The following is a 10992-nucleotide window of genomic DNA, read 5'->3' as shown; positions in this document are numbered from 1 at the left end:
ATCTTCAGAAGTTTTTGGATGACTCTGCCATAGTTGGATGCATCAGCAAGGGAGATGAGGCTGAGTACAGGGCTACGGTAGGAAACTTTGTCACATGGTGTGAGCAGAATTATCTGCAGCTTAATGTGAAAAAGACTAAGGAGCTGGTGGTGGACCTGAAGAGAGCTAAGGCACCGGTGACCCCTGTTTCCATCCAGAGGGTCAGTGTGGACATGGTGGAAGATTACAAATACTTGGGGATACGAATTGACAATAAACTGGACTGGTCAAAGAACACTGAGGCCGTCTACAAGAAGGGTCAGAGCTGTCTCTATTTCCTGAGGAGACTGAGGTCCTTTATCATCTGTCGGACGATGCTGAGGATGTTCTACGAGTCTGTGGTGGCCAGTGCTATCATGTTTGCTGTTGTGTGCTGGGGCAGCAGGCTGAGGGTAGCAGCCACCAACAGAATCAACAAACTCATTCATAAGGCCAGTGATGTTGTGGGGATGGAACTGGACTCTCTGACAGTGGTGTCTGAAAAGAGGATGCTGTCTAAGTTGCATGCCACCTTGGACAATGTCTCCCATCCACTAGATAATATACTGGTTGGGCACAGGAGTACATTCAGCCAGAGACTCATTCCACCGAGATGCAGCACAGAGCGTCATAGGAAGTCATTCCTGCCTGTGGCCATCAAACTTTACAACTCCTCCCTTGGAGGGTCAGACACCCTGAGACAATAGGCTGGTCCTGGACTTATTTCCTGGCATAATTTACATATTACTATTCAATTATTTATGGTTTTATTACAATTTAATTATTTATGGTGCAACTGTAACGAAAACCAATTTCCCCCGGGATCAATAAAGTATGACTATGACTTACCGGTGTCTCTCAGTCCCTCTCTCTCAGAGGGATATCTGTACACTGACCCGTGTCTCTCAGTCCCTCTTTCTCAGGGATATCTGTACACTGACCCGTGTCTCTCAGTCCCTCTCTCTCAGGGGGATATCTGTACACTGACCTGTGTCTCTCAGTCCCTCTTTCTCAGGGATATCTGTACACTGACCTGTGTCTCTCAGTCCCTCTCTCTCAGGGATATCTGTACACTGACCCGTGTCTCTCAGTCCCTCTGTCTCAGGGGATATCTGTACAGTGACCGGTGTCTCTCAGTCCCTCTCTCTCAGGGGGATATCTGTACACTGACCGATGTCTCTCAGGCCCTCTCTCTCAGGGGATATCTGTACACTGACTGGTGTCTCTCAATCCCGCTCTCCCTTTGTCCAATTGTACATCTGCATCTCTTACCCACTTGTTTTGGTGTCCCAGAGTGAAGGAGCAAGAGGCACCATGCAAGTTGTTGTTTTACCCAAGGCTCTGGTCCCCGGCTGTTTGCTGCCGGTTCAGTTCTGAGAGCGCAGGCTGATGTGAGCCAGTGATGCCAAGTCTGTTCTATTGTGTTTTTGAGTGGTTGGGCAGGGGGCACAGTGGGATGGAGAGCAGCCCATCTCTGTGCCCAGCCAGTACATCGTGGGCAATGGGTCCCGTTTCTTCTGTTTTGTCATGCTTAGTGTATGTGGTATGTGGTAAAGTGCTTGTGAGTGATATGTATAACATGTTTGAGTAACTGTGCTTGTTAATATATTGACTAATTCGGATTGTGAAGACAGATATCCTGGTGACATGAAAGGGCTACTGAGTCTCAGCCCTGAATTTAACAGCTACGTAGAGACATTTCTCTTCTGAACAGGCGACGTTTCTGACTGCTTTTGGTCTCCCCTTGGCTTGTACGACTGAGTAGACAATCCCCTCCGGACTCTCGTCCTGCAAGAGAGGTACAGGGCAGCACAGGAGAATGAGCAGAGCTCTTATCAAGGGGAAGGAGATAATCAAAGAGTTGGTGAGGCAGGTCGAGAGAGCCAGTGATCCCTAGTCAGCACAGTGGTGTGATAATTAGAGTCACTGCCTTATAGCTCCAGAGAGAGAGCGTGTGTGTGAGTGTGCAAGTGTGAGCGCAATTTTGCACATGTGTTTGTGTGTGTGTGTGTGTGTGGGGGGGGTGGATTTGCACATTCTCCCCGTGACCGCCTCGGTTTTGCAATTGCCGAGGTTTCCTCCACATCCCCACCATGTGCAGGGCTGGTGGGTTAACTGGCCACTGCAAATTGCCTCTTCGTGCTTAGGTCAGGGGTAGAATCTCAGGGTGCAGGGAGTTGCTGTAGGTCAGTGAGAACAGAGGAGAGAAACGGTTTAAGCTTAGCAATGGAACTGATGAAAATTGTTCTGAGTCGGCATAAGCTCGAAGGGCCAAATGGCCTCCAGATGTCGTGAGGGGTTATAAAGAAAGTTATTAGACTATAAGATTATTAGACATTGGAGCAGAATTATGCCCACTGAGTCTGCTCTGCAGTTTCATTATGACTGATCCATTTCCCTCTCAAGCCCATAACCTTTCACACCCTGACTAATCAAGAAACTATCCCTCACGACACGCTGGAGGAACTGAGGACAGGCCCAGGGCCATCAAACGCTCCTCATATATTAAGGCGTTCAATTGCAGAAATAATTTTCAAGGACCTTCTTTGAACCCTTTCCAACGTCAGCACATCTTTTCTTAGTGCCCAAAACTTCTCAAGTGAGGTCTCACCTCTGTCTTATGAAGCCTTAGCATCACATTCTTGTTTTTATATTTAGCCGTCTCAAAATGAATACTAACATTGCATTTGTCTTCCTCACCACTTACTCAGCCTGCAAGTAAACCTTTAGGAAATCCTATACAAGGACTCCCAAGTCCCTTTGTAGCTCAGATTTTTGAATTTTCTCCCTGTTTAGAAAATAGTCTATGTTTTTATTCCTTCTACCAAAGTGCATGACCATACACTTCTCAACAATGTATTCATGTTGCCACTGACTTGCCACTCCACCAATCTTCATATCATCTGCAAACTTTGCCACAAAGCCATCAATTCCGTCATCCAGATCATTGACATGTAATGGAAAAAGTAGCAGTCCCAACCCTGACCCCTGTGGAACACCACTACCCACTGGCATGTGATCATGAAAGGCTCCCTTTATTCCCACTCTTTGCCTCCACCCAATCAGCCAATGCTCTATCCATGCTAGTATCTTTCCTGTAATACTGGGGGCTCTTATCTTGCTAAGCAGCCACATGTGTGGCCCCTTGTCAAAGGCGTTTTGAAAATCCAAGTACGCCTAATCCAAGTATTGTTTCTCCTTTATCTATCCTGCTTGCTATTTTCTCAAAAAATTCCAACAGACTTGTCAGGCAAGATTTCCCCTTGATGAAACAATGCTGACCTGACTTCAGTCTATTTAATCATGTGCCTCCAAGTACTCCAAAGCCTCATCCTTAACAATCGACTCCTACACTTTCCCAACCATTGAGGTCAGACTAACTGACATATCATTTACTTTCTTCTGCTTCTCTCCTCCCTTCTTCAAGAGTGGAATGACGTTTGCAATTTTCCGGTCCTCCAGACCCATGCCAGAGACTAGTGGTTCTTGAAAGTTCATTAATAATGCCCCCACGTTCTCTTCAGCTATATATTTCAGAACCCTGGGGTTCTGCAGTCCATCTGGGTCAAGTGACTTATCTACTTTCAGACCTTTCAGCTTCCCAAACATATTCTCCCTAGTAGAACAACTGCACTCACTTCTGCCCCCGGCAGTTTTGAACTTCCAGCATACTGCTGGTGTCTTCCACATGGAAGACTGATGCAAAATATTTATTCATTTCAAAGTGAATGGGAATCAGAAATAAAGTGTTTGGCCACTGGGAAGGTCTGCTTTTGGTGGGAAGGTGAGGAGATGCTCAAAGAAATGGTCCCACAATTTTCAACAGGTCTCACTAATGCATTGGGAGTGCCAGACACAATAGACGACCCCAGAAGATACGCAAATGAAGTTTTGCCTCAACTGGGAGGACTGTTTGGGGCCCTGAGTGGAGAGAGGAGGTGCATGGGCAGTTGTAGCATTTTGGCTGCTAGCAGGGATAAGTCCCTGGAGGGATATTAGTGCGGAGGGACGAATGGACAAGGGAATCACTGAGGGAGTGATCCCTGTGGGAAGCAGAGAATGGAGAGAGGGGAGCTAAAGCTATGTTTGGTGGCAGGATCCCTGTGGAAATGGCAGGTTGCAGAGGATGACGTGTTGGATGTGGAAGCTCATGGGGTGGTAGGTAAGGACAAGAGGAACTCTATCACTGTTAAGGCTGCAGGAAGATGGGGTGAGCGCAGATGTTTGGGAAATGGAGGAGATGCAGATGAGATCTGTCAATCCTCCAGGTTTGGGGGTTCAGTTCAGGACAAACAACCCTGAATGGTCAAAAATGCTATGGAAACAGTAACGAAAATTCCTTCTATGTGGCCAAGGACAGACAGATGGGGGACCTTCATTGCTGCCCTAAACACCAACAGGTGTAACAGGATATTAATTAATTAGCTCCTTTAAACTTTTTCCCGCTCATCTTAAAATGTCCCCCTCTTATCTTATTCTCACACAGAATGGAAGCAGCCTCTTTGGCCCACAACATTTGTCCTAACCCATCTAGAATCCATTTACCAGCGCTGGGTCCAAGGCCTCAGTGACTCAAAGGCTTGTCTAGATAGAGCTTGTGAGTCTCTGCCTTCACCACGTCCCCAGGCAGTGAGCTCCAGATTCCAACCCCACCTCTGGGCAGAAAATTTCTTCCTTAGACCCCCCCTCACAATCTCTTATCCCTCACCCTAAACCAAAATCTTCTCGTATGAAACAGGTCTGCTCCGGAGAAAAGTTTCCCACCTGCAATCCTATCTGTGCCCTCACAATTCAATCTACGGCTGTCGGTTCCCCCTAAGCTTCAAACTGAACTTATCCAGAAAGACTCCATTGCTGGCAGGTCTCCTCTGTGGCCTCTCCGCAGCCCTGTCCACTCGATAGTGTGGAAGGGGTGTGAACAGATGAGGCCTAGCTAATATTTTATAGAGTTATACCGAAACCACTCAGGTCTCATTCTCTGTACCTTGACTAATGAAGGCAAGTGTTGTGTGTGCCTTCTCCACCAATTTATCTGCCTGTGTTGCCACCTGCTGGCATCCTTGGTCTTGCACAGCAAGGTGTCTCCATTCCTCAGCTCTGCCATGCACCATAACTATAGGTTTATTATTGTTACATGTACTGAGATACAGAGAAAAACTTGTCTTAGAGTCATAACGCACTACAGCACAGAAGTAGGTCCTTTAGGTCCAAACTATAATTCTGCCTAATCCCATTGACCTGCACCTGGACCATAGCCCTCTATCCTCCTCCCATCCATAAACCTATCCAAAGTTCTCTTAAATGTCGCAATCAAACGTGCATCCACCCCTTCCCTGGCAGCTCGTTCCACGCTGTCACCGCACTCTGAGTGAACAAGACTCCAAATTAGGCCTCACAAGCTTATACAACTTCAACACAGTATCCCAACTCCCATACGCAGTACTTTGGCTGATGAAGGCCAACGCACCAAAAGCCCTCTTTATGACCCTATCTACCAGCCTTTGAGACCTGTTCATTATACAGTGCATTGAGGTAGCTCAAGGTAAATCAATAACAATACAGAATGCGTTAGAGGAAGTGTAGTACAAGTAGACAGGAAGGTGCAAGAGTCTTGCTACCCTTGAACGCACGAGCACCATGGTACTACAGCTCAAGGTGTCTGGAGTTCAGAGTTCAATTCTGGTGCCGTTCTGTAAGGGGTCTCTCTACGTCCTCCTCGGGGAGTGTGGGCATTTCCTGTAGGGTACGTTGGCTTCCTCCCACAGTCCAAAGACGTACTAGGTAGGTGAAAAGGCCATCGCAAATTGTCCCATGATTAGGTTAGGGTTAATGGGGGGTTGCTGAGCTGGGGGGATTGAAGGGCCGAAGGGCCTACTCCATGCTAAAGTAACTAAATAAAATTAAAATTAAATAAATATTTCACCTTTCACCCTTAAACCATGACCTCTAGTTCTAGACTCACCCAACCTCAGTGGAAAAGGCCTGCTTGCCTATCGATACCCCTCATAACTTGTATGCCTCTATCAAACCTCCCCTCATTCTCCTACATTCCAGGAATAAAGTCCTGACCTATTCAACCTTCTTGCTATAAGCCAGGTTCTCAAGTCCAGGCAACATTCTTGTGAATTTTCTCTGTACTCTTTCAATCTTATTGATACCCATCCTGCAGGAAGGTGACCAGAACTGCACACAAGACTCCAAATTAGGCCTCACAAGCTTATACAACTTCAACACAGTATCCCAACTCCCATACGCAGTACTTTGGCTGATGAAGGCCAACGCACCAAAAGCCCTCTTTATGACCCTATCTACCAGCCTTTGAGACCTGTTCATTATACAGTGCATTGAGGTAGCTCAAGGTAAATCAATAACAATACAGAATGCGTTAGAGGAAGTGTAGTACAAGTAGACAGGAAGGTGCAAGAGTCATGACCAAGTAGTTTGGGAGGTCAAGATGACAAGGTACCCCATGCAAGGCTTATTGAGAAAGTAAGGAGGCTTGGGATCCAAGGGGACATTGCTTTGTGGATCCAGAACTGGCTTGACCACAGAAGGCAAAGAGTGGTTGTAAACAGGTCATATTCTGCATGGAGGTCGGTGACCAGTGGTGAGCCTCAGGGATCTGTTCTGGGATCCTTACTCTTTGTGATTTTTATAAATGATCTGGATGAGGAAGTGGAGGGGTGGGTTAGTAAGTTTGCTGATGACACAAAGTTTGGGTGTGTTGTGGATAGTGTGGAGGGCTGTCAGAGGTTACAGCAGGACATTGATAGGATGCAAAACTGGGCTGAGAAGTGGCAGATGGAGTTCAACCCAGATAAGTGTGAGATGGTTCGTTTTGGTAGGTCAAATATGATGGCAGAATATAGCATTAATGGTAAGACTCTTGGCAGTGTGGAGGATCAGAGGGACCTTGGGTCCAAGTCCATAGGACGCTCAAAGCTGCTACATAGGTTGACTCTGTGGTTAAGGCGGCATACAGTGTATTGGCCTTTATCAATCGTGGTATTGAATTTAGGAGCCAAGAGGTAATGTTGCAGCTATATAGGACTCTGGTCGGACCCCACTTGGAGTACTGTGCTCAATTCTGGTCACCTCACTACAGGAAGGATGTGGAAACCATAGAAAAGGTGCAGAGGAGATTTACAGGGATGTTGCCTGGATTGGGGAGCATGCCTTATGAGAATAGGTTGAGTGAACTCAGCCTTTTCTCCTTGGAGCGACAGAGGATGAGAGGTGACCTGATAGAGGTGTATAAGATGATGAGAGGCATTGATCATGTGGATAGTCAGAGGCTTTTTCCCAGGGCTGAAATGGCTGCCACAAGAGGGCACAGGTTTAAGCTGCTTGGGAGTAGGTACAGAGGAGATGTCAGGGGTAAGTTTATTTACACTGAGAGTGGTGAGTGCGTGGAATGGGCTGCTGGCAACGGTGGTGGAGGCGGATACGATAGGGTCTTTTAAGAGCCTCCTGGATAGGAACATGGAGCTGAGAAAAATAGAGGGCTATGGGTAACCCTAGTAATTTCTAAGGTAGGGGCATGTTCAGCACAACTTTGTGGGCTGAAGGGCCTGTATTGTGCTGTAGGCTTTTTATGTTTCTAAGGTAATGGACAAGGTTAGTCCTTATTTCAAGGGACTACACAGGTAGATACTTCTTACCTCAAATGGACAAGGTAACAAGTGACCTACGTCTAAAATGCCGGAGGAACTCAGCAGGTAAGACAACATCTATGGATGGGAATAAATTGTTGACGTTTCAGACCAAGACCCTTCATCAGGACTGGAGAGGAATGGGTCTGAAGCCAGAGTCACCATCCTTTCCAGTCCTGATGAAGGGCCTTGGCTCAAAACATCAACACCATGGGGTGACGCTGTAGCATAATGGTTAGCAAAATGCTTCACAGTACCAGTGGCCCGGGTTCACTTTCTCCACTACCTGTAAGGAGTTTCTACATCCTCCCCATGACCATGTGGGTTTCCTCCGAGTGCTCCGGTTTCCTCCCACAGTCCAAAGATGTACCAGTAGGTAGATTAATTGGTCATTGGACCATCTGGAGGCTTCGAGAAGGATCCGAGGATACCTTGAGGGAGAAGAGTTTGTAGAAGGACGGACAACGTGTTCGGGAGGGAGGAGATTGTTATAATTTAAGGGATTGCCCAACTAGCTGAGAAGCAATACACCAGAGGAACTCAACGGGTCAGGCAGCAACTGCGGAAGGAAATGAACAGTCGTTGTTTCGGGCCAAGGCCTTTCCTTGGGATTGGAAGAGAGAGGGGTGGTGGCCTGAATAAATAAGTGGGGGGTGGGGAGAGAAAGGGATGGAACAAGAGCTGGTAGGTGATGGGTGGATCCAGATAGGAGGTTAGACAGATGAGTGAGAATAACTGCAGTTCCCTTCCCCATACAGCTCCACTCTGCCATCCTTATCTCCCTCACTTGGTTCCATGCCCCACCTTCCTCTCCTATTGAATCCCAACATCTTCAGTCCTTTGTCACCTTACCTCCCAGCCTCTGCCTCTATACCCACTCTCCCTCACCATCACCTGCCAGCTATTGCTCTGTCTCTTCCCTCCACCTCTTTGTACCGGCTATCTCCCTGCTTTCTTTCCATTCAGATCAAAAGTCTCAGCCCAAAAGATCGACAGCCTGGCCTGCTGAATTCTTCCAACACCTTGCATTGAGGTCATATTTCAGCATCTGCAGTCACTCGTGTCTCCATTTGGTTCTGCTAGGAGCCAGTCCAGACTCAAGGGGCAGAATGGCCTTGTTCTCACCACATTCAATGGTTAAAATAATCACCATGTTCCGTGATTCTAGTCTGGGTCTGTAGGTTATTACCCAGGGATATAATAAGTTTACTTGTGTTCTCAGCTTAACCAGCCAAGAAAGGTGTTTTACCTCAGCAGCAACGATGTTAGGCATGTCATAATTCTGAGGCGACCCAGAGGCATCTGAAATATAATCACAGAAAACCTATCAGAAACTCATTCTACCATTCACATCCTTACTGTTGGTACAGCTTCAGGGATCCAGTTCGATCGCTACCTCCTCCACTGCCTGTACGCGTGTGCATGTGTGTGTTTTGAGAGAGAGAATCTTGCTCATTCTCCCTGTGACTGCATGAGTTTCCCTCATGTGTACTAGCCAGCAGGCCGTGACTTCTGAATTTCCAATTTGACCCCCTGGCCTCAATCCTCAGACTTGACCCAGGACAGACCAATTACTAAAAATTGTGCCTCAAACTCTGGACTGGCCAATGTTGGGAACCTTTACACTGAGCCTTGAACTCAGGTCACACCAATTTACTACCCCAGGGTTTCATCAGATCTCGTTCTTCCTGACCACACAGAAATCCAACTCCAGAACACACACTGACAACTTGCTGACTCAGGGGGATGGGGGTGGGGGGTGGGCACTAGACCTTATACACGTCTGTCTGCCTGCCTGAAATCCAATCATGGATGTCCAACGTCGCTGGCCTTCGAGCATGTAGTGGATGCTTAGAATCTGGCCTGACTGCATAATCCCTTCAGATCCTCGTCCTTAAACCTTAACCTCACTCCTGACTCTCCTCTGTCCCCCAAATCCTTAAAAGCAACCAAGTATGAACTGTGACACTGACGGAGACTAGCTTGGCGCCATCTGGGAAAAGAAAGGTGTTGGTATCAGAGGTGTACGAGTGGATGAGCTGAACACAGGACCAAAGGTTGACAGCCCAGTGCAGGAGCGAGGGAAGCCTACACTGTTGAGTGTACTACTCAGGGGAAAGGTGCCATTCAAAGTCCTGGGTGGTGTTCGAGGTATCCTCTTGCAGCATTTCATAGAGCTGACAGTTCCTGCACTGAATCTGTGTTCAATAGCAGTTCCTTTTCTTGTTCAGTTAGGCATGCATTTCAAAATGACCTTGCAATTCATGCGAGTCTATCTGTCCAAAGTTCAAAGTGAATTTGTCATTAAAGTACGTACAATATATATCATCAAATACTACCTTCAGATTCATTTCCTTGCGGGCATTCACAGTAGAGCAAAAATACAATAGAATCATTTAAAAATTGAACACAATGACCGAGCAGCAACCACTGTGCAAAAGAGAATATCATCATCATTATGATATCCTGTGTCATCTGATGTGGGCGATCATGGTCTCTTGACCTTGATTGTTCTTGGCAAATTTTTCTACAGAAGTGGTTTACCATTGCCTTCTTGTGACCAATGTCTCTACAAGAGGGGTGACCTCAGCCATTGTCTATACTCTTCTGAGCTTGTCTGCCTGGCATTAGTGGTCATATAGCCAGGACTTGTGGTGATATGCACCAGCAGCTCATACAATCATCGACTACCTGCTCCTGTGGCTTCACATGACCCTGATCAGCGGTGGGGGGTGGTTGCTAAACACTTGCCCAAGAGTGACCCATTGCCTAGCAGAGGGAAGGAGCACCTTACACCTCCTTTGGTAGAGACATATTTCCATCCCACCACCCATAAAAGAGGACACCGTGCAAATACAAAATAAGAATCATAAATAAGTAAATAACACTGAGAACATGAGTTGTAGAGTCCTTGAATGTGAGTCCATAGGTTTTGTTCAGTCTTGTGCTGAGTGAAGTTATCCCTGTTGGTTCAGGAGCCTGATGGTTGTAGGGTAATGAATCTGGTGGTGTGCATGGCCTGGATGCGGATATCCTTGATGATAAATGCCATATATATACACACACTCTGACTCTTGGACTTCACCTCAGGAAAGTGGAGGTTATGAACTTTGGCAGGAAGAATAAAGGTGTAGACTATTTTAAAGCGGAGGTTGATAGGTTCTTGATTGGTAAGGGCATCAAGGGTTATCGGGAGAAGGCAGGACAATGATGTTGAAAGGAAAGTAAATCAGCCGTGGATCGAACAGCAGAGAGCAGGCTTGAAGGGTGGAATTGTCTAATTCTGCTTCTATGCCTCATGGTCGCTTTTCTAAATAGGGAC

The 10992-nt window shown here is 46.9% G+C and overlaps 1 protein-coding gene across 2 annotated transcripts in view; it reads right to left on the bottom strand.

The window, feature by feature from the left end:
* Positions 1-204: 204 nt before the first annotated feature.
* LOC134346255 (uncharacterized) overlaps positions 205-10992 on the bottom strand; it is a 62074-nt gene continuing 51286 nt past the window's right edge. For both annotated transcript variants that reach the window (XM_063047589.1, XM_063047592.1), the window contains exons 8-9: positions 8920-8972; positions 205-1806 (exon numbers count right to left, since the gene is read on the bottom strand). In XM_063047589.1, coding sequence (XP_062903659.1) covers positions 1675-1806; positions 8920-8972 — 185 coding nt within the window. In that variant the 3' untranslated portion in view covers positions 205-1674. The remainder of the gene's footprint in view (positions 1807-8919; positions 8973-10992) is intronic.

The sequence above is a fragment of the Mobula hypostoma genome, chromosome 5, assembly GCF_963921235.1.
Source record: "Mobula hypostoma chromosome 5, sMobHyp1.1, whole genome shotgun sequence".
Taxonomy (NCBI): domain Eukaryota; kingdom Metazoa; phylum Chordata; class Chondrichthyes; order Myliobatiformes; family Myliobatidae; genus Mobula; species Mobula hypostoma.
The sequence above is the reverse complement of the archived record's forward strand: the minus strand, read 5'-3'. Positions and strand labels throughout refer to the sequence as shown.